Source organism: Eublepharis macularius, chromosome 4 (assembly GCF_028583425.1).
Source record: "Eublepharis macularius isolate TG4126 chromosome 4, MPM_Emac_v1.0, whole genome shotgun sequence".
NCBI lineage: Eukaryota > Metazoa > Chordata > Lepidosauria > Squamata > Eublepharidae > Eublepharis > Eublepharis macularius.
Genome location: NC_072793.1, coordinates 163,283,137 through 163,307,298, shown reverse-complemented (window position 1 = coordinate 163,307,298; position 24,162 = coordinate 163,283,137). Strand labels below are relative to the sequence as shown.

Here is a 24,162-nt window from a genome sequence, read left to right as displayed (position 1 = left end):
AATGTTGGTCTTTAAGTTGCCATGGGACTTATTTTGCTATAACAGATTAACACCCTTTTGCAATTGCCATGATCACTTCCAGCATAACCTTTTTTGATGGTGGTGGTGGGGGAGCACTCTTTCCTTTTTTATCAGCAGAAAAACTGGTTGGATCCAGTCCTGTGCGATCCCTGCAATGCTTTGAGCCCAAATCTACCTTTCCCAAGACTGTGTGAATATAAAGAGGGTAATTTTAGGGGACGATCGAAGGGCAAAGAGGAATGGGGATTAATAACAACAACATTCGATGTATATACTGCCCTTCAGGACAACTTACCGCCTTCTCAGAGCAGGATACGAAGAGTGTTATAATCCCCACAATAATCACCCTGTGAAGTGGGTGGGGCTGAGAGAACTCTGAGAGAGCTGTGACTGACCCAAGGTCACCCAGCTGGCGTCAAGTGGAGGACTGAGGAATCAAACTTGATTCTCCAGGTTGGAGTCCTGCCACTCTTAACTATACCAAACTGGCTTCTCCCATGTTTACAAATTCTTGCTGGCAAATCCCCCCCTCTCTGAAACTATAGTCCATGCCCTCATCTGAGTTTAGGCTTGATTTTATGAAGGAAACGATCATTTAAAGTGGCAGGGGGGGTGGTATTTGCAAAAGAAGATTGGACAAGCATCCTCACCAGCCTGCCTGCCAGTTCTTTGCTGCAATGTCCCCCACTACCATTACATAGAAACAGTTTCTCATTCAAATTCTCATTGTTACAGAGGAGCTCAGTCCTGGACACCAGCTAAAGAATCTTGGGTAGGCTAGGAAAGGCTGATGCCTGCAGTTTTGGAAAGATACCTCCACTCCCGTTTGAAGAGTATTAGGCAACAAGGACTTGGTCTCCCTCAGTATATGGGAACCAGTAAATTCTTTCCACACCCCTGATCTTATCTTTTTGCCTCTATCCGTGTTCAAAGTCTCGGCTTTCTGTGTTGCCTAAGACAAAATTTAAAGCAAAAGAGAAGAAGATCCGTGTATTCCAAGTTATTGAGGGATGGAGTGGCCAGAATTTTTGCAGCCCCAATTGCTATAATGTCCGTGTTAAGTGCAACTTTGTGAGATCTGAATAATTTATTCTAAAGGCAGCCTGAGGAATTCTAAATGCCTTGTTGATAACTGCTACAAAACTTCCAGATTTCTTCTTTTTCCAGGTGATGGCTCCCAAGGTTATTTCAGGTCAGGAAAATGGCACCGTAGATGTTTTATGTTAGCACAGCGGTCTCTATCGAAACTGAGCCCCCGTGTGCATGACAATGGCATTAAAGAATCACCTGGGATTTTTGGTCCTGATGTGTCTCCATGCAATGCAATACACGGTTTAATGCACTCAGCCCATTTTTCTCCAGCGTTCAACCAGAAACCACTCAGCCTTTTGATCCAGTCTTGATTACCTTGACTACCATCATTCTTTCCTGGGCTCTACTGAGAAAAGTCTGAACATAACAGCATCTTTTATAACTATTTGTTTTGACCATCAGAAAAGGAATTTTATTTAACAACGTCAAAGACAACTGCTTCTCCAATTGATCAAGGCAAGTAAACTTCAATGGATGATTAATTCCTGCCACAGTGGGTTTGAAGCTGATGAGAAAACAAGAGGAAAGGGGGGGGGGGGAGAATGAGGAAATGAAGCAAATTGATATGACAGGATCTGAGACTTCATAGTTCATTGGTTGGGTGAGCAGCTGAGAACTCGAACTGTCCAGTCTATAGAAGATACGATAGCATAGTGTAGAAAGAATGCAGGGAGTGGCTCGAGGGCTCGTTCCTTCCTGTCCTTGCAAGTGCATTTCCACTCTTTTCAAAGCTAACCACGATGCACCCTTATCCATTGTGGACTAGAGACGTGGCCACAAAATGCAGTATGTCCAAAGCTGGATTTTGTTCCCATCACCAAATTTCTAGGCTTGACCTGTGTGTTGATCATGTGATTGTGGTATACCCACAGCCCTCAATAATTTGTCAGGAAGCAGAGTGAAAAACAGATTTGCATTCCCTCAGACTTTCTCCTGTCAAGGAACTCATCCCATGGTGACTAGTGCGCCCAGAAGAATTCTGGGTATGTTGGTTTTCCGGGCTGTATTGCCGTGGTCTTGGCATTGAAGATGCCAGCCACAGCTGCTGGCGAAATGTCAGGAACTACAATGCCAAGACCACGGCAATACAGCCCGGAAAACCCACAACAGCCATCGTTCTCCGGCCGTGAAAGCCTTCGACAATACATCAATTCTGGGTATGTTCTAGGGCGCATACTTAGTTCATGTGCTATGCAAGTCAGGCCTGTCAAGCCCTCATTGTTGACCCACTTGAACTGGGAATGTGACCAAGAACACACCCGATAACGCTACCCTGCAGTTAAGCATTCCAGGGGCAGACCAAGGCAAGCTGTCTTGCAAGACTGTAATCTGCCATTTGTGCTCTTTGAGAAAACACAAGCTCTGCAGGAACCCCAGGGCCCCTTGGAATGTAGCTTGGAAGTCCTGGATCTAAACGAACAAAACAGGCTGTTAAATACGTGGCTCTTTTACAGGCCTCATGAGACATGCCACAGGAAATGGACCCATGAGGCTTCCTCATAGTGAACCAGACTTTTGGTCTATCAAGGTTGTTCATTCCAACTGGCAGCAGCACAGGCTAGCTGAGCCTTTTAACTGGAGCAGTTGAGGAGTGAATGTGGGTTCTTCTGCATGTCTATCAGACTATCTCTTGCTGAGCCATTCCACCCCAAACCCACCATCAGAATTACAAGCACCTTGTGGTTCTTAAAATTATTAATAGCCATGGTGGAGAAAGGGAAGAAATTCTGATGAATGCTGTGGGCATAATAACCCTTCCTTTCCCTGGCCCCCTTTTTTTCAGTTTAAATGCTTCCTACCCACCACGCACTGCTATTTGCCCTGAGAATAAAAAGATACAGATGGCTATTCATGATGTATAATGAACAAGGGAGATCCTAATGACGATTCCCCTGTCTCAGGTCTTGTTTGGCCCTTAGAACAGGATGAGTGTAATTCTAGCTGGGAGGGGGAAATTGTAGGTGTGCAGTGGGGCAGGAGGGTTCATCTTACCTAAGAGTGTTAAGTTCAAGATTCTTGAAATTCACAGGCGCCTGGGAGAGAGAGCAGAAGTGGAATGGTTATTATAGCAGGAATTTCCAGCACTTTTGGTGTGCCTCTGGCCTTAGGAATCCAGACAAGCATTTCAGCTAGCCTGGCATAACCTTTCAACACAGTGACAAGATACGCAGGGACTTCTGATGCTGCAGTCCTGTGCAGAATCACTCCAGTCTCTAAGCCTACGCAATGGGCTTGGACTGGAATACCTGCATATGTAGGATTGCGCAATAAACGAGGGACATCATGAAATGAGAACATGAAGCAAACATGCAATTTCCCCATCAAGTTACTGAAGCAACATTTTTTCAAAGAGCTGTTGATTTGAGGGGAGAAAGGAGGAAGACTTTGACGTCCGTAGGGTGTATGGAAAGCATCTGAGCAAAGCTCTCCCGCTGTGCTTGTTTGATGGCACTGAAGCAGGTGACTGACGATTCGTGTGACTGTAAGGCACATGCTTGGCTAATGAATGTTCCGCCTGTCTAGATTCAAGGCGGTTTGTGACAAATATGGTTGTTTAACCCAGGGTGGTGACTACTTTCAGAAAAGGCTATGAGCAAGGATGTGGAATGCCTCCCTCCACCCCTAGCTATTCAAGGGCCTGCCTGCCTGAGCACTTCCCCCTGGCACAGATGCTCCAGTCCTCACATTCCTTTTAAGCTTCTGGGTTGGCAGGGGAAAGGAGGAAGAGTAGCCCTTCAAGCAGCTACATTTGCACCCAGCGCCGTCAAGTGTTGGCTGCGGGTTGTGAAGAAACAAATGGAATTCATCGTGTCACTTTGAAAAGTTTACAGTGGTCTCTTCCACCAGGCTGCAGGGCCGGTCCTTAGGGTGGGAAAGTAATACCTTGTCCATACCCGATTCACGAACTACTTACTCTGAGTTCTAGGAACCAGCAGGAATTCATTCATATCAAAGCAGGAAGCTTGGTTCTTGAAAGCAGCGATACAGTTCTCAGCAGGATGGAGGGTACGGGCTGGGAGGGGAAGAAATGAGTTACAGCTCAGGCCTAAGACAAGAACCCAGGATTTTTGGCTCTTGAACCCCTAGCCTATCAAAGTCCGCTCCTTATCCACTGGACCCAGAAATCTTGACAACTCACAGTACAGGAGGATCCTCTCATAGTCTTTATCTGTTTCCTTGACCATAATGAAGTCAGGACATCTGGTAGAGAACAACTCTGTCCGCATGTGGGGCCGACCTGAAAGGTTGGATTTAGAGACAATCGTCTGTCAGGATTGTATATCTTCAAAAGGAAAGTGGGAGAACGCCATGCTTGAATACTCCTCTCCCTTTGGTCTATCAGGGACTAATCTAGCCTGCCAAGATAGCTGCAGTCAAGCAGAGTAAAGAATAAGCCATATTCAATAACTATGTGGAGGTAGATTTATTGCAAGAATTCATAATGGAAACCTTTCTACATTCAGTCAGGACTCAAGGTAGGTCAAAACAAATAAAATACTAATATTAAAACTAATATTGGTCCCTGGCCCCAAGGAGGCCCGCCTAGCCTCGACTAGAGCCAGGGCCTTTTCGGTCCTGGCTCCCACCTGGTGGAATGGTCTGCTGAAATCGGCCCAGCAGGACCTACTATCCTGCCGGGCCTGCAAGACAGAGTTGTTCCGCCAGGCATATGGCTGAAGCTGGGCCTCCACTGGCCTGGAAAAAAAAAGGGAGAGTGTATAAAATTGTAACCCTCCCATCCTGTTTTAAATATGTATGGATTTTTATTGTATTTTAATATGTTTTTATTTTGTTTTGTATTTTAATATGTTGTTATCCGCCCTGAGCCCGCTCTCAGGAAGGGCGGAATAGAAATTTGAAATAAATAAATAAACCATTGTTAAAACAAGCGATTAAAAAGCAACCAAAACAGCGAATCAAAATAATGAAGCACAAGCACATTTAAGCTGCACCAGAAGCTCTTTTAAACAATAGTGTTTTACAGCCTTACCGGAAGTCCTCTAGGGTAGAGGCCAGCCTCACCCTTTCTAGGAGACTATTCCATCACACCGGAGCAGCAACAGAAGGGCCTAGACCTCAAGAGCAGGGGCGCATATTAGGCAAGGAATGCAGTTACTGTTGTGGGGAGCATAATTGCTGTGCAAGGTCTTATCAGGAGAAATAGTCCTCCATGTGGACCTCAGGTCATGAAGGAGTTTAAAAGTAAGCACCAACATTTTAAATTGTACCTGGAAACACACAGGCAGAGAGTGAATAGACTTCAGGACTAGTGTTTTGTGGTTCCAACAGGCAAATAGGCTGCACCAGTTGAAGTTTCTGGATCATCTTCAAGGGCAGCTCCATGTACAGCATGTTACAGTAATCTTGCCTTAAAGTTAACCTCATATGGAATAGTGTCATCAGATATCTACAGAAATGGGGGCAAATTCTGAACTAAATGTTGCTGGGAAAAATCAATTTTTGCTCCTGTGTTAACCTGTTATTCTAAAAAGGAGGCATGGAGCCCATAGAACTCCCAAGGAGTCCTTCTATGATAGTTGTGCCCCATCAATAATGGGGTTAACTACCTTGATCACTGCACACACCTTATTAACCAGCACCATCTTCGTTTTATCTGGATTCATTTCCAGTTTTTTCCTTCATGAAGAAGCATTCATTGTTCTCTGGATCAGAGGTCTTACTACCTCACCACAAGATTTTATGAGGCACGAAGGTCATAGTTCTAAATCACCGTTGCTGTTTTCATATTCCCCGGGATCTTGTCAACATCATTCAAGAAAAGTAAACTAGATCGTAGGGATCCAAGCAACTGCAGTTAGTTCTACAGACACCCTCACATTTTTCACGTTAAAAGACAGCAAAGTATGCATCATGAATGAGAAGACCATACAAAATACATTTCTGAAATAAAAACTATGTATTTTCACTATGCACCAATTATGTGAACCAAAACAATAAAACAGATTATGTCATACCGCTAGTCATTATAGAAAGAAAGCTCTGTGTTGTAATGGGTAATGAAGAGCTCTGGATTCAGTCTCTTTTCCGCCAAGAATCTTGCTGGGTGACTTTGGGTCGATTGCTTTCCCTCAGCCTAGCATACCTCACATGGCTGTTGTGAGGATTAGAGAACCACAGGGCTTTTTTTCAGGGAAAAGGGGTGGTGGAACTCAGTGGGTTGCCCTCGGAGAAAATGGTCACATGGCTGGTGGCCCCACCCCCTGATCTCCAGACAGAGGGGAGTTTAGATTGCCCTCCGTGCCACCGAGCGGCACGGAGGGCAATCTAAACTCCCCTCTGTCTGGAGATCAGGAGGCGGGGCCACCAGCCATGTGACCATTTTCAAGAGGTTCCGGAACTCCGTTCCACCGTGTTCCTGCTGAAAAAAAGCCCTGGAGAACCATATATATTTCCTGGAATTAGGGCAAATAATGGAGGTAGAAATCCCAAAACTTTATGAAATAGCATCAATCCAGCAGGTAGATCATTTATAAATGACCAATTGCTTTACCTGTTGGACGAATAAATTGCAAATGATCAATTGCTTTACCTGTTGGACGGACGGTATTTCATTAAACTTCAGAGATTTGGTACAGGAGTGATTGCTCAATCACTTATACATTCTACCTTTTGGGACTGATTTTTCACATCAATTATTCATTTAGTTTAGAATCTGAGTTAATTTTATCTGCAACTATGTTAACCTTACATTATGTTTGCTTTTCTGCAGCATACTATAGTGCACGGAGTTTCCGGATATTAATTCCTTCAATAAATCTACCTTCTCACTCAGGCTATAGCATGGAATCCTTCTGAGCTTGGCTCTGACAACAGGGGAAGGGGAAGTAAGCATTTTACCTTCTGTAGTTAGATCAGCACTCAGCTCCATAAGCAAGTAAATCCATGACCGGGGAACACACTGGCCTGTTTTCCTGTAAAAGAGACAAGGAAGAAATTAATGTGTGCATGTATGTATTTATTTACAAATTTATAGACTGTTTGCCCCCACATCAAGAATGGATTGCAAACAGTTTACAACATAATAAAAAAACCAACAGAAGCTTATTTCCTTAGTGACTTAAGCTTAGTGACAATTTAAAAACAAAAGCATCACACCCTCTGTCTGTCTGTATATCATCCTGCCCTTTCAAGGAGCTCAAGGCAATGTACCTGGTTATTCCTTCCTCCCTTTTGATCCTTAGAACTAACCTGTGAGTTAGGTTAAGATGAGAGTGACTGGCCCAAAATCATCCAATGAACTCCTAACATAAGAACATAAGAACATAAGCAAAGCCATGTTGGATCAGGCCAGTGGCCCATCCAGTCCAACATTCTGTCACACACAGTGGCTAGAAATCCAGTGCCATCTAAAGGACTGTCAGTGAGGCCAGGACACCAGATGCCCTCCCACTGCCTTCCTTCCAGCACCAAGACAACAGAGCACCACCTCCCCACAAAGAGAATACCATCTATCTCCTGTGGCTAATAGCCACTGATGGACCTCTGCTCCATATATTTGTCCAGTCCCCTCTTGAAGCTGGCAATGCTTGTAGCTGCCACCACCTCCTGTGGCAACGAATTCCATGTGTTTATCACCCTTTGTGTAAAGTAGTATTTTCTTCTATCTGTTCTAACCCGACTGCTCAATAATTTCATAGAGTGCCCACGAGTTCTTGTATTGTGAGAAAGGGAGAAAAACACATCTTTCTCTACCTTCTCTAACCCGTGCATTATCTTGTAAACCTCTATCATGTCTCCCCTCAGTCGTCTTTTCTCCAGGCTAAAGAGCCCCAAGCGCCTCAATCTTTCCTCATAGGGAAAGTGTTCCAACCCTTTAATCATTTTAGTTGCCCTTCTCTGTACTTTTTCCAGTGCTATGATATCTTTTTTAAGGTGTGGCGACCAGAACTGTACACAGTACTCCAAATGAGACCTCACCATCGATTTATACAGAGGCATTATGATACCGGCTGATTTGTTTTCAATCCCTTTCCTAATAACCCCTAGCATAGCATTAGCTTGTTTTATGGCAGTCGCACACTGTGCTGACGTTTTTAGTGAGTTATCTATCATGACTCCAAGATCTCTCTCTTGGTCAGTCTCCGCCAGTTCAGACCCCATCAACTTGTATTTATATTTTGGATTTTTGGTTTCAATGTGCATTACTTTGCACTTGGCTACATTGAACCTCATTTGCCACATGGATGCCCACTCTTCTAGCCTCGACAGATCCCTTTGGAGTGCCTCACAATCCTCTCTGGCTTTCACCACCCTGAACAATTTCGTGTCATCTGCAAATTTAGCCACTTCACTGCTTAATCCCAATTCCAAATCATTAATAAACAAGTTAAAAAGCATTGGACCCAATACCGACCCCTGTGGCACCCCACTGCTCACCACCCTCCACTGTGAGAAGTGCCCGTTTATACTCACTCTATACTCCTAGTCTCACTTTATACTCCTAGTCTTCAATCAAGCCCTAGTCCAGTAATTCCCAACGTAGCTGTATGTTTTAATATCCTGCTGCAGCCCTTCCCCATGTTCTACCCCACAATCGCCAGGAATTTCCCAATCTGGAATTGACAACCCTATGCATATATGTCATGTTGCTGGCATGATGTCGAGGCGACACTAGGATTTGGGCAACAATCTGTGTTTTTGCCCTAATCCTAGAGTGTTGCTTTGTCATCACGCCAGCAACGTGACATCATTTCCGGGTAGGGTTGGGAAACTCCTGGAGATTTGGGGGTGAAGCCTGGGGAAGGTGGTGTTTGGAGAGCTGAGGGAGCTCAGTAGGGTATAATATCATAGAGTCCACCCTCCAAAGTAGCCATTTTTTTCCAAGTTAACTGATCTCTGTAGTCTGGAGATCAGTTGTAATTCCGGGAGCTCTCCAGGCCCCACCTGGGGGCTGGCAACCTTACTCCCAGGTATCCACTGACTGTAACATGTCACTGGCGCAGCACCATTTTAAAAAATTCCTCTCGTCAGCCCTTGGTAGGCTGGTGGTTAACATAAAATGGGATCAGGAGGTTCCCTAGGCTCTACCTGGAGGTTGGCAACCTTAGATGGTTCTGCAGGAAATTATAGAGGATTCAACTCCTCTGGATCTTTCATAATATTCCAAATGACTTACAATAAAATCTAAGCAGTTCGGCATAGAGGGGAAAAATAAATCAAAAACAGTTCATTGTGGCACAAAAGTAAAAGTCAAAAGTGCAATACAATGATCAGAGACTTGTTCACAGAAAGAGTCTCAACAAACTTTTGAAAAAACGCTTTCCCACAAAGCTGCATTTGTCACAAACAAACCAGTTTGTTATTGAGAAGCACAACCCTGGCTTTTTTGGGTGGAGGGCTCACAATCTCCCTCTACCCTCGGTCTCTTACATATATGGGAAGAGTAAAACCTTCCTGGTTTCATCTGACTCCAGTTTATCATGACATTGGAATACAGGCACCTTAATACATTAGAGATTTTCTTTCACACAAATTGGATTTTAAACCATAGTTAAAATCCTGGGTTTGAATCTTGGTTAGTATGAAAGAAATGAGCCCAATATTTTAAAGCGCCCGCATTCAGACATCACAACAAATTGGAGTTAGATTGAAGACTTTCTAAACCAGGAAGATCAAAAAGAGTCCAGTAGCACCTTTGAGACTAACCAATTTTATTGTAGCATAAGCTTTCGAGAATCAAGTTCTCTCCGTCAGATGCATGGGGAGTCTTCCTTCATAGCAGGGGGTGTGAAAGGAAGTGAGAGGGAGCATATAAGACCACAAAGAGAACCAATGTGGTGGAGTGTATCTTTATACTCATTTTTAATTTATATCCTGATACTCTCCTTAATCAGGGCCAAAGCAACTTATCACATCATTCTTCCCTCCTCCTCCTCATTTGCACAACAACTCCAGGAGATAGGCTAAACTGAGAGACTGGGATGGGTACAAGGTCGACCTAGTGAGCTTCCATGGCAGAACAGCAATTCAAACCTGGTTGTCCTAGGTCCTAATCTGACCACTAGGGTTGCCAGCCTCCAGGTGGGGCCTTAAGATCTCCTGGAATTACAACTGATCTCCAGACTATAGGGATCAGTTCCCTGGGAGAAAATGGCTGCTTTGAAGGTCATACTCTTTATAGTCTTATAATCTGCCAAATCCTGCTCTCTCCAGGCTCTACCACTAAATCTTCAAGAATTTCCCAACCTAGAGTTGGCAACACTGTCTGGCATTCTAAACATTACACCATGCTAGCTGTTGTAGAGTAATTGGAGTGTTGGACTAGGACCATGGAGATCCAACTTTGAAAATTTGCTTGCCACGAAACATTAGATGATCTTGGGCCCTTCATCCTCTCTCAGCCTTAGCTACTTCACAGCATTGCTATAAGGATAAAGTGGAGGAAGGACAGGAGAACAATGTCTGCTGCTCTAAGCTTCATTAAGGAAAGGAAGGATAAAAATGCACTTCATGAACAATATCTAGTTCTGTTTCTAAGGCTGCTGGATGACACATGCCTTCTTTCCAGTAACTACCGATGCCGTACATGTTTAAACGTACTAATTCCCATTCGTCATGGAAAGCTTCCAAATTAAAGCATTCATTGTCGCCCAACAACTTTACCACAGAGTATCATCATATATTATTGCTGTAGATTTTTGTTCCACCCTTCCTTGTCAACTCCTTGCCCTGCCTTTCCTCAAAAAGTAATGAATGGATAGGGGCTGGATTTACTACAGAGAGGATGAGTGGCCCATTTATGGGGAGTGGATTATTTGAACATCTGGCTGAAGAGATGTGTGTGGAGATGGTGAAACATGAATATGGGTATTATCGTCAGAGATCCAAAGGACTTCCTCGGAAAGTGTGACCTCTGGCCTGGGAGCTTTCCCCCTGCCCACCATGGGTTACTAGGAGTGAATGCCAGCGTGACTCTCAACCTAACTTACCTCACAGGGTTGTTGTGAGGATAAAATGGAGGAAAGAAAAATGATGCAAACTGCTTTGGATCCTCATTGGGTAGAACAGTGGGGCATAAATGAGGTAAATAGAAGTAAATTATTAAATAAATGTACAGATTACAAAGTCCTCTTACAGTACAAGGACTCTGAAGCAGTTAATGGGCGTTTTGAAACTCCCATTACACATGACCTTTTCTCCTCATGAATGGAAGGCACAGTGAGAAGCAGTGGCTACCTTTTCCTGAATGCCATTTTCTCTTCGTTAAAAGTACCTCATGGAGATGCTACAGATTCCAGTGCAAAACATTTATGCAGCCACATAAGCAGGGCTTTTTTTCAGCTGGAATGTGGTGGAACGGAGTTCCGGAACCTCTTGAAAATGGTCACATGGCTGGTGGCCCCGCCCCCCTGATCTCCAGACAGAGGGGAGTTTAGATTGACCTCCGAGCTGCTGGAGCAGCGTGGAGGGCAATCTAAACTCCCCTCTGTCTGGAGATCAGGGGGCAGGGCCACCAGCCATGTGACCATTTTTGCTGAGGGTGATTTAAACTTTTAAAAACTTCCCCCTTGTTCCAGCTGACCCAAAGTGATGTCATTGGCCCTGGGAGCATGTGTGCACTTTGCACGTGCACATGTGGTACCAGGGGCACCACCTCCCACCAAGAGTTGCCCCCTGTGCTGGCAACCCACTGAGTTCCACCACCTCGTTTCCCAGAAAAAAAAGCCCTGCACATAAATAATGTGATTTAGCAAACAGAACCCAAACCAGGCTCATGAGATGCTTTGAAGAGGACAAAACAGTGCAGAGGGTGAGGGATCTGCTGATTCTGCCTACATGCCCCAGTTGTGAGAGGGGGGAGGAAATCTTGTGTGAATCTGGGCGGCACAAAACTCCCATTGAAAGTCTGCTTCATTGTCATTGCCCAACACAAACCCAAGGATTCTGCAACTTACGAAGAGGCCATCTAGACATGAGCCAGGATAAAATCCCTACTCTGCCATGAAAGCACAGGGGTGGTGTTAAACCAGTCTGTGACTTTCAACCTAATTTTCCACATAGGGTTGTGAGAATAAAATGAAGGGTGGGTGGGAGGGATCCCACTTCGGAGGGTAAGTGAGATTAGCAGTGTGGATCTTGGAGGGGAATGCCCAGTTCCTTTCTCCACCCTTAGGCCCAAGCCTGAAGCAAAAAGGAAGCAGAGGCCACTTGCCTCCCTCCGCCCTAACACCCAGCATCAGTTGGCTGAGAACTCCTGCGTGTATATTACTTTTTGCTGCTAGAGTTACCTGACGGCAGGTGAACAGCATCCCTTTCCCTGCGCAACCCTCAGCCTTTGATGCATTTTGCAAGGGGGGGGGGCGGTGATAAACGAAAATTGTTCTGACTCCCTGACATTTTCCTGCAGGGTTAAGGGATCTCAACTGAGGTAGCAGAATCCCTCTCCTCTCCCTGGGCACCCCACTTGACTAATTAAAATGACCTGTGAGGACTTGTGGGGCAGAGGAAACCCCACCTTGCTCATCAGCCTCCACTTCCCTGGCTGGGACTTCTCGCCTTCCCCACCTTCCAGCTTCTGCACATGCAGGCTACATTTTTGTGGGGCAGTTGCAGCGAGCAACCTCTAATGCAACCCAGACTTTGCATGTGTGTTCTTACTGTGTCTTGTTTGGTTTAGTATTTTTAAGCCCTAATTTTTTAACAAATCATATTTTCCAACAAACTTGAGGGTTCTCCCTTGTTGCAAAAGCCTAAATTATAGCCATGAGACTGGCCCTTGGTGTCAATTTTGGTGAATGCATGGGGGCTTTCCTATAACTGTTAAAGAATATAAATATCTCTCAAAGTGGATTCCATTTTAATTTTCTGCCCCAGGTGCTCTCCGTTCTGCAAATTTTAAAAAGCTCTCTTACTTATCATTGATACTCATGTGCCATCTTAGAACACTTTGGTCCAGTTAAATGTTGGATGGCTGGAAAGATTTATTTTTATTTTTACTTGTCTTACATCCCACTTTTCTCCCCAACGGAGACCCACAACAGTTTACAACTTCATTCTCCCCTCCTTCACTTTATCCTCACAACTTTGAAAGGGGAGGTTAGGCTGATAGACTGTGATGGGCTCAGGGTCACCCGGCAGGCTTCCATGGCGGAGTGGGGATTTGAACCTGGTTCTCCTAGATCTTATTCTGCCACCTTAACCACTACACCATGCTCGTTCCACAATCTAGAGGATGAGGTGTGACGGGGCATAGAGGCCAGAAAAAAGATGGGGGACTCACAGTCGAATGGCAGCCCTCAGTTGTAGCCGCTCTGGGTTGTCGCTCTGAGTCATACTAAACATGATGCTGTCAGTAGTGGTGAAGGTCTCCAGTGAGGAGGGGGAGGATGAAGCTGCAGCTATGAAGAACCATCTGCCAAAGTACTGCAAAAGGAAATCAGGAGACAGTCATTTAGAGCCAAATGACGGGATTCAGGCGACCTTCAGCTGAGAAGTAATAGGGGTGAGGGTTCTAGATGTCTCCATGCCTGATGCGTTTTCTTTGCCATGTCTGGAACTGGAGCCCATAGGAGGAACTATGGCTTAGGGGATGGGGAGGACTAGCAGTGGAAAAGCAGCAGGTGAGTATTTAGCTTATCACATCCTCCCCTACCACTTCCTTTTGAACACTCTTCCATCCCCACACTGTTTTTCTCTAGAAAAAGCAGACGTCAAGAGTTTAAATTATATGATGATGAGGAACATAGTCTAGAGACTATGACTGAAAAGACCCTGTCCCATGTACTCATCAACCATAATGACAGTCAGGATTGCCAAGCAGCATGCCCAGACCAGAGCAGAGGTGCCCATGGGTCTTGCTATTCTAACCCCTTCCTAGACTCCATTGTACTGATGCCCACCTCCGCTCAATAAGCTGGAACCATAACTCAGTGAGACTCTGGACATCTCTCCAAAGACAATAAATCTGGTATGCAAACAAGGCTGAGGGGTAGAAGTGAGTTTCTGGGTCCCAGGACAGAAGCCAAAGAGGATTGGGTGGGTGGGGGATTCCGTTGTGGGGTGGGAGCTGTGACACAGTGGTAGGCCGCCTATTTTGAGTGTTGAAGGTCCCAGGTTCAGTCCCTGGCATCTCGGGCAAAGGGATCTTGGCAATGCATTCGAACAGATGAGTTCCACAAATCATTCTCTAAAAATCAGACACGCACCTGGCTTGAGTTGGATCAGGACCACGTCAGATTGCCAAGCTCAAGGTGGGGCCTGGAGTTCTCCCATAATCACTACTGAGCTCCAGGCTACAGAGATCAAGTCTCCTGGATAAAACAGTTTCAGGTGGGTAGCCATATCGGTCTGCAGTAGAACAGCAAGATTCGAGTCCAGTGACACCTTAAATCCAACAAGATTTCCAGGGTATCAACTTTCAAGAGGCAAGGTCCCTTCAGGGAAACCTTGTTGGTCTTTAAGGTGTTACTGGATTAAAAAATGGAAGCTTCAGAGGGTGGACTTTGTGGCATCACATCCTTTCTGATCTCCCTTACCTCCCTAAACCCCACTTTTCTGGGCTCTGCCTCCAAATATTCACGGATTTCCCAACCCGGAATTGGCAATCCATAGGAATATGGTGAGAGGAAAGGGAATTAAGTCCTGTCCTTCATACCACTTTCCTGACTGTAAGGGCCCCCGGGGAGCGATTTGCCACAATGGGTTTTCGCAAGTGTTGGGAAAGTCTTTGCCTGAGTTCTCGAAGAGCTGCTGACAAGGCTGAGCAGGCTGGCCCAATGAGCTGACTTGCGGTCACACAGCTTCATATGTGGTTACCGAATGTTCTTGCAGGGGCCCCAAAGCCAAGCCCAGAAGTTTGGGTAGGTCTGGTGATGGAACCTAAAATAAAAACGGGCTGTTCACAAAAAATGCAGCCAAAAAAATATAGCCAGAGGCAGCAGGCGGGGCAGGCATGGGCTTAGCTTCTGCTTTTCTGGCAATTGTCCAGAAAAACAACCACCCCAAAACATTTGCTTGAGCTTTTTAAATGAATGGAGCTTTTGTTCATTTCAATTCGCAGAAGAACTTCCCAGCGGATTGTGCCCATTGTCCATAAATGAGAATCAGGCACTAGTGGTATTTTTCTCAGGCACTGTAACATCTTGAGCATGTTCGTACTGGAATTAAATGGTTTGGCCTTGTTGGGGAGGTATTACTGAGGAGAAAAAAATTAGTAAAAATGTCAACAAAATGTAAGAGAGAAAAACAACTTGAGATGGAAGCTTATATGCTATAGGAATTAGCATGGCACAGTGGTTAGTGTGTCATACTAGGATGTGAGAGACCCGGGTTCAAATCTCCACTGTGTCATAAATCTAGCTTTGTAACTTTGGGCTAGATACTCTTCCTCAGCCTAACGGGGTAGCTGTAGGAAATTGACAGGCATCATACCACATCAAAAAGTATTCCCTTAAATATTTGTTAACAGGGCATTTCAAGACTCAAAAGGTGCTTCTTAGCCAGTAGTGTTTGGTATTTTGAAAATATTTTAAAATATCTTTGGCAAAGCAGGGCTGTTTCCACACTACTCACCTTCATTTGGAATGCCACGGAACATTGCGAAAAAAAACGTGGACGATAGTGTTTTCTCACGCGAGTTTTGCGCAATGTTGCACAAAACTCACGTGAGAAAATGCTATCTTCCGCGTTTTTTTCGCAATGTTCCGCGACATTCTGAATGAAAATGAGTAGTGTGGAAACGGCCCAGGTTACCAGACCTCATTCCCATAACATAAAATCCACATTCTTCAAACATAAAAACAAGCAAAAGCAGGATAGGTATTTGAGATACAAAACTACGGATGGTGAAATTTCCCCCCATATCACTTGGACTTGTCCATAAGCAACGAACTCTAAGAAGTAGTCATTAAGAATAGTTCTGGAAATTACCGGATATTTTATACTACATAATCAAAAAATCATGTCACTAGGTTATCCCCAAGAAACAGTAATTAAAGCAGATCATGAGTCATCTAATTTTAGCGACATTAATTACTTCAAACTGGAAAAATTGTGACAGCTCCATCCATTTCAGACTAGCGTCACAATATACAGACAGGTCCTGTTAAGACAAAATATAATACATTGTGAGAAAATGGGAATAACTTTATCAGGTACATTATGTTTGTGGTGTAAAGGAATGGCATCTATTGAGATAATGTATTTATTGACTCAATTTCTGGTGAGGACCATCTACATTCTCTGCTGTGCCTCCCAACTTGTGGAATAGCCTGCATGTGGAGGTCAGAAAGGCGTCCTCACTTCTGACATTCTGCAAAGTATGTAAGAATTGTTCTGGAAGGCATTTTTATAAAGGTAATAGGGCTATACTATACTTGAATGGCCCCGGAAGATGACTTTATAAAAGGAACAGGATTGCAGGATATGCCACTATGTATGGTATGTGTTTGTTATGGTATATGTTTGTTATATGCTTTATTCTGCACTTACTACAATGCTTTCTACTTTTGCAATACAACTGTTCTGCATTGTTTGACATACTACACCTAGTACTTTTGGCTTTGTTTCAAATGTTTGTAATCTAGTGCTATTGTATTGCTTATTAGATGCCTTACCCTACTGATTGCATTGACTCATACTGTGTAATCCTCATCGAGTTGCCAGGTCCCCTCTGGCAAGCGGTGGGGCATGGAGGGACTTATCAGGGCCGATTCCAGACGACTAACCTAAAGGCGCTGCATGCCGCCATGTTCCGGATCGCGACGGGGAAAACGCGAAATACCGCATTTTCCCCGTCACGATCCGGAACATGGCGGCATGCCAGCGCCTTCAGGTTAGTCGTCTGGAATCGGCCCTGGTTGGGGTCTCGCTGGCAATCCCATTATATCACTGGTGTCATGCTGACATCACTCATCGCGTGCCCAGAAGTGATGCGCGGAGCCTGATGTGGGTGCCTTGAGATGCTGCTGCTGACTTTCCCATTTTCCCTCTGTTTCCATGCCCCACCCCCAGCTAGCTGAGTTACAGTCTGAAGCACCCGCTGGCAGTGGGGAATCCGCTGCCCTAGTGGGGATATGGCAAACTTAAATCCTCGAGTCTCAGTGAGAAAGATGGACTATAAATAAAGTAAATAAATAAATTCATTGCCCCATGACGAGATGATAGCAGCTAGCTTAGACTTTACAAAATGATTAGATAGTCTATTAATGGCTCATAGCCATTAATTCACACTTCTGTAACATCTCAACACTTCTGTATGTAGTATAGTGGTTAAGTGGCTGGGTTCTGAGCCAGCACTCTGCAGGTTCCCGCTACTGCCATGAACTCCGCTGGTGGCCTTGGATAAGCCGTTCCTCTCCGCCCAGCTCCCCAGCTATATTGTGGGGATAATAGTTGTAACACTGACTTTGTTAACTGCTCTGAATGTGACACTAATCTGTCCAGAAGAGCAGGATATAAGTACATGGTTATTGTTGTTATTGCTGTTGTTATGCCTAGACTACTACGACACACATTTGGGGCTGTTCTTAAAGAAACCCCAGATACTCCAACTTGAACAAAACATGGCTGCCTGACAGTTGTTTGGAGTCAGCTGGCAAGCACATATTATACTTGTTACATCTGTGTTGAATCAGTTTCACTGGTTGTCTGTCTGTTTCTGAGCTCTGTTTTAAGTTGGCAGTTCTTACCTTTAAAGCCTTTTGCTGTCTGAGGCCCATGTATCAGACCATTCCTATATGAACCAGTTACGTGCCTCTGAATATCAAATGAGGGAGGACGGCTGCATCCTTGTTTTGCCAGTGGACTTCTAGCTGACCTTTGCTAACACAGGATGTTGGACTAGGGTCAGCCTTTATTTATAATCTGTCTAGGCTTTTCCTGTATTAGTGTCCAACCTTACGTTTTGTTTACACTGTTAAGGAAGAACTTGTAATAAATATTAATATAGTGAAATAGTGCACCTTTCTGCCCTCCCCCCAGTGTCGAGTGGATATATTCTCTTTCTGAGACCACTGACTAGAGATGCCAGGAAAGATTGAATCTGAGAGCCTTGCTACAAGTGACATTTTACATGTGAAGGATAAAGGATCATTTTCGCAAGTCTTTCTGGGAACTGAAGTTCCTCTCCCCCACCCCTTTTCCTTTTGTTCCTTCCCCTCGCTGCGAGAGAAAGCCTGCGGCAACAGCAACTTTTGCAAATCGTTCCTCCATTCACAAGCCTGCTCTCAATGATCTTTGGGGCAGGCAGCTGGAACTTTCTCAGCTTTCTCCAGAGCATTCCACCTCCCCCGCCCAGCAAGACGATTTGCAAAAGCTGATGTTACCCTAGGCTCTCTCTGTCTCTTCAGGCAGCGAGGGGAAGGAACAGAAGGAAAAGCGGTGGGGGAAGAGGAACTGCAGTTCCCAGAAAGACTTGCGAAAATGATCCTTTATCCTTCACGTGTAAAATGTCACTTGTAGCAAGGCTCTGAGTTGCTCTGTGCCTCCCATCTGCTGCTAACCCCGGTATCTCTTCCTGATGATACGGCACCGTCCGAAGCAGAGCTGCACCCTCCTCTGTCCATTGTCTTCAACAGATTTTTAGAAGGGTGTAAATCTGCTTAGGGTAACCCGGTTAGTTACCTGGTCTCGGTCTAGCTCGTTAGCATGAAGCTTCACCGGTGTCTCACACAGGGAAAAGACATCTACCAGGAGCCCGCACAAGTAGAGGAGAAAGGACCACAAGCTCTGCATTGCTGGGAGGTTTGCTCCAAGCATCGGGTTCTGCACTTACATCCCATCAGTCTCACCTTTGTTCCCTGCCTGTTAAATATTTAGCCCTTCAGGGTCTAGAGTCCATTTTGGGCTGTGCACTGGTTGCCGCTATGGGTGAACCTGAAATCCAGGAAGAACCCCCCAAATAGTGTCTGTGGGCAGAAGCATGAGGGTTACTAAGTCCAGCGCTCTTTGTGATTAGGGGGCTGTTGCTGCCACTGGTAGAACAAATAGTGATTAGATTTAAGAAGGAACTTCCCATATGTTAGTTCGGCCAGTGACCTTGTTTGCTGTATTTCTCTTTTTGTTTGGCTTTCTTGTGTAGCTTGTAGTTTGAGCCACAGATCGGGCAACCGATGTGACCATTTACAGCACTCTAGGGCTACCAACGTCAAGGTGGGGCCTGGAGATCTCCCAGAATCACAACTTATCCCCAGACTCCAGTTCTCCTGGAGAAAATGGGTGCTATGCTAAAACCTATGGGTAGCTGTACATATGTGTTTCCCCAGTGGGCCAAATAGCAGCTCCCTGGGGCCGTTTCAGGTCATGAAAAGAATTCAGGATGGGGGAGCAGAGGGTAAACACGTCCTTGCATGCTGTGGCATCTGATCTGTCTCATTTACTTCAACAATATTGTATGTCTCACCCAGTTTTGCTCCCTCAGCACACTGAGTACCAGGAAGCTGCAGCTCTGTCTGAGGTGTGGAGGGAAAGCAGATGTAGCGTGTGACCTTTGTTAGGTCTATCACAACCTGGGGCAGTCACGCAGTTTCCATAGCAGTAGTGAAGTCCTAAATGTAGCCCAAGGTAGCCTCTGTGTGGATGTTGAAATCCTCAAGGACAAAGCGTTGGGCTTTCCAACACCAAACCAGATATCATTTTGGCAAGCTCAGCTGGGGCACCCTCTGGCAAGCTAGAATACACGGTACAGAATATACAAAACTGGCTACTGTCTGAACCAAGATTTGGGTCCAGTAGTACTGTAAAGACCAACTAGATTTCTAGGGTATGAGCTTTAGAGAGTCAGGACTCCCTTTGTCAGATACATGGAGTGGAGTCCTTATAATCCAGGCAAACGTTAGGAGGGGTATTGTAAATTAGAGTGTCAGGAAGCTAGTTATAATACATGTTGTAATTGGTTTGATAGAGCATGGGTATGAAGTACAGAAAATTAGCATTGGTAATGTGAGAAAAATCCTATGTCCTGATTCAACCATGGGGGAACCATTGTTCCAAATTTGCAAATAAACTAAATTTCATCAATCTTATATTATAATTTTGATTTGAAATTTCTCTGCTTGAGAACTGCTACTCTTAGGTCAGCTATGGAATGTCCTGGGAAACTAAAATATTCTCCTCCTGGTTTTTTAATGTTGTGACTTTTAAAATCAGATTTATGTCCATTCATTCTTTTGCAAAGCGACTGACCTGTTTGTCTAATGTAGAGAGCAGAAGGGCATTGCTGACACTGATGGCATATATAATGTTGGATGATGAACAAGTGAATAATCCAGAGATGGTATAGCTGGTACCAGGGCCGGATCTAGGGTTCCCGGCACCCGGGACAACCCAAGTCTGGCCACCCTCGTGCACGCACAGCGCGCACGCGCTCCCAGCGCTGCATGATGATGTCACTTCGTGATGTCATCATGCAGGTTGGGCGTGCTGCCAGCAGAGTGGCGGCAGCGCCGGTGGCTGGGAGGCCGCCCGCGCCACTTGCCTTCCCTGCTGAGGGGGCAGCTAGCTTGCCGTGTGCCCGCTGTCCTGCAGGGCAGGAGAATGGCGCGGGCGGCCTCCCAGACCTCCGTGCCACTTGCTTGCCCAGCAGGACAGGGAGCGTGCAGCAAGTTGGCCGCCCCCTCAGCCGGGCAGGTGAATGGCATGGAGTGCTGGGAGGCTGCCGGTGCTATTCGCCTGCCCCGCAGGACAGGGAGTGCGCGGCAAGTTGGCCGCCCCCTCAGCGGGGCAGGCAAGTGGCGCGGGCAGCCTCCCAGTCCTCCGTGCCATTCGCCTGTCCGGCTGAGGGGGCGGCCAGCTTGCCGCACACTCCCTGTCCTGCTGGGCAGGCGAATGGGGCGGGTGGCCGCTCAGCTGCCGGTGCTGCCGCCGGCGTGCTCCTGGCGGCTGGCAGCTGCGCCCGGCGCCCCCTCTTTGGCAGTGCCAGGGGGCATACTACCCCCTCCCCCCGATCCGGCCCTGATTCTATGGTTTGGAAGTCAGCAAAAGTGAGAAATTCAACGTCAGCAAAGGATAGTGACCAAATATGGGGAATAGAAAGTTACATTGATAAGATGCAAAATCGCAAGATTAGCTAAAAGAACTGAGTAGTAGCCAGTCAAAAGAACTGTAGAGATCAGATGTATGCAAAGGACCAATTGCAAATTAATCTGCAGGCAGTTCCTTTTGTACTGAAAAAAATGTCTTTAAAACTGCTTGTAAGCTTTATGTTCTTTGGTACTCATGGCTCCTTTGAAAGCTGGGTACCCAGGGCTCATTTTGAGGGGGAACGCACAGGAATGCAGTTCTGGTAGTTCCCCGTAGAGGTCACATGTCAGGTGGCCCTGCCCACCTGACTCTCAGCCATTTTGGGCCCGTTTCGGCCCGGATTCGGGCCGAAATGGGCCGGATCGGGCCTCTCACGGGTGGTGGATCACTCTCCCACTCAGCAGCAGCCCGATCCTGACCATTTTGGGCCCCATTTTGGCCATTTTCAGCCCCTTTTTGCCCTTTTGGGCCCAATTTCGACCCTGAATGGCCAGGATTGGGTCCGACAGCCAGGATAGGTGATGTCAGGGGGTATGGCATATGCAAAGCAGTTATGCTAATGACACACTTCTGGTGATGACAAGGGGCATGGCATATGCTAATGAGTTATGCTAATGAGTTATGCTAATGAGTTCCTCCAGCTCTTTTTCTACGAAATGACCCCTGTGGGTACCCATATTGCAATATTCAATACAATCATTGAAAAGATTTTTCTGTCTCTTCCTTTTGCTCTGAAGAATCTGGGTAAGGGCAGAAGGGTATTTTTGTGTAACAATGCTTTAAGAGGAACTAAAGTTTCTAGCTTGAATACTTCTATTACAACAACCAGGCCTGCAATCCCTTAACAGAGGGGTGGGAAATTGTTTTGGCTCGGGGGCCACTTTGTGGGAGCGGAGGTTAGCGGAGGGCCGCACCTTTTAAAATGATTGCATTCATTAGTTAAGTTTGCATTTTAGAAAAGGTATAAATTGTATCATAAAAATCAATAAATATAAATTAAATAAAATAGTGGTAGTTTTATTCAATTTATTTATTGTGCTAATTTCATATCATCTATAGCTGCAAGCACATTTAATTTTAGAATCAGTTTAATGAGACAAATGTACCCTATCACACTTTTCTACTGTCTTGGTGGGCCGCATGTGGCCTGCGGGCCACAATTTGCCCACCCCTGCCTTAACATATTCCCTCTTACGAGGCTTTGCTGACTCAAATAAAAAAAATTATCACCTTCAAGATAATACTGAGCTGCCTTCCCAACTACAACAGGACGCTTGAAGAGAGTACTAAACTGCATCACAAAACATTGGACAATAATGTATAGCACAACAAAATCCTGTACCTAAAAGTAAAAACATTCCCCCCAATATAAGAAGCCACTTCTTATAATGATCTTAACCAGGGCTTTTTTTCAGCGGGAACGCAGCGGAACGGAGTTCCAGAATCTCTTGAAAATGGTCACATGGCTGGTGGCCCCGCTCCCTCATCTCCAGACAGAGGGGAGTTGAGATTGCCGTCTGCACCGCTGAGCAGCGTGGAGGGCAATCTAACCTCCCCTCTGTCTGGAGATCAGGGGGCGGGGCCACCAGCCATGTGATGATTTTCTCTGAGGGCAACCTACTGAGTTCCACCACCTCTTTTCCCAGAAAAAAAGCCCTGATCTTAACCATGCTCCAAAATCAGGGAGCCGGTTCCAAAGCCATTCCCAATTAGGCCTTTCCCCGTTATCTGAATGAGCAACATTCATAATATGTCAAGTATGGTCAAAAATAGATGAGTTATAATTTGGGATGTACTCTCAGCATTCACTGCCACTAGTGCACACATTCCCCCATTGGAGGCTAATAAAAATCAAAATCAAATCCATTTTGTAGCACCATAACTTGAATGACAACTTCTTGTTGTTCTGCTAAGCTTTTGAGGGAGCGAGTGGTCTTATTAGTGATTTCAAGGAGAGCTTGAAGTCTCAAAATAGCCATCTCAAGAACTGTAGCGGTGCTGGCACAGAGGACAAGAAACCCACAAGCTGCTGTCCAACCATACGTTTCCCCCCAAATCAGTGTTGGCATTGCAGCAGCATCATACACATTTCTGCGATTTCTAATATGGCCAGTTGGCAAATCAAACCATATCCTGCTAGGAGGTTATAGCCAGGACAAATAACAAGATACTCTCCAATTTGGTGGTAAAATTTATAAACATTATCTCCACACACCCAATAATGTCCGGTTAAAGCTGGCTTTTGAAATAAGAAAGGGTGAGTGGCCCAAGTAGAATCGAACTTTGTGTACCGCCTTTACCATCCAGAAAATAAGGGTGGGAACCAATACTAACCTGGGAGCCAATTTGGTGTAGTGGTTAAGAGAGATGGGAGTCTATTCTGGAGAACATGGTTTGATTCCCCACTCCTCTGCTTCAAGCCAACTGGGTGACCTGGGGTCAGTCACAGCTTCTATGAGCTCTCTGTTTTACCCACCTCCGAGTGATCGTTGTAGGGATAAAAACAACACACTTTGTAAACTGCTCTGAGTGGGCATTAAGTTGTCCTGAAGGGCTGTACATAAATCGAATGTTGTTATTATGGGGAAGAATGACACAAATAAAGACGTGCTGTAGCAAAATAGAACCGAATTCCAGTGCCCTGTTAAATACTAATATTTATTCAAGAATGGCACTCCCTGAGCTAGAGCTGCTCTGCCTCAAAAACCTCCTGGAATAATTTTTGTTAGTCTTTAAGGGAGGAACTGGACTTCGGTCTTTATGACAGTTGTTATGCAGACATTTCTTTAGTGATACCACCAAAGGTAGGTGCGTCCTAAAGCTTTATATGAGCGATCCCATTCTTCCATAAATTGCTAGGGTACGGGCTAAACAAAGATGGCGGCCACAATTGTCCCAGGATTAGGGGCAGGGTACCATAAACAAAGATGGCGGACAAACACCTCCCTCCCGCCCCCGTTCGCTGATGGCGGACATTCTAGCTTCACTACGCTAGCCGAGCGACAGACGCGCCCGGAGGAGACGCGAAGGATGTTCGCGCACGCGCACTCCCTTCACAGCCCCTTCTGT

General features: G+C 45.5%; 1 protein-coding gene across 1 annotated transcript; it reads right to left on the bottom strand.

The window, feature by feature from the left end:
• Positions 1-1,489: 1,489 nt before the first annotated feature.
• APOM (apolipoprotein M) lies at positions 1,490-18,848 on the bottom strand. The gene is made up of 6 exons (XM_054977644.1): positions 18,697-18,848; positions 13,355-13,497; positions 6,973-7,046; positions 4,028-4,126; positions 3,106-3,146; positions 1,490-1,618 (listed from the first exon to the last, which is right to left on the bottom strand). The coding sequence occupies exons 1-5, from the start codon at positions 18,829-18,831 to the stop codon at positions 3,121-3,123; spliced, it is 477 nt and encodes a 158-aa protein (XP_054833619.1). The 5' UTR covers positions 18,832-18,848; the 3' UTR covers positions 1,490-1,618; positions 3,106-3,120.
• Positions 18,849-24,162: the final 5,314 nt, after the last annotated feature.

Coding starts and splice junctions, on each gene's coding strand:
- APOM (XM_054977644.1), bottom strand. CDS start 18,831: ATGCTTGGAGCAAACCTCCCAGCAATGCAGAGCTTGTGGTCCTTTCTC. Junction 7,047..13,354: donor CTGAGGGCTGCCATTCGACT/GTGAGTCCCCCA, acceptor TCTCTTTTACAG/GAAAACAGGCCAGTGTGTTC. Junction 4,127..6,972: donor TGCTGATCTAACTACAGAAG/GTAAAATGCTTA, acceptor TTCCCCTCCCAG/CCCGTACCCTCCATCCTGCT.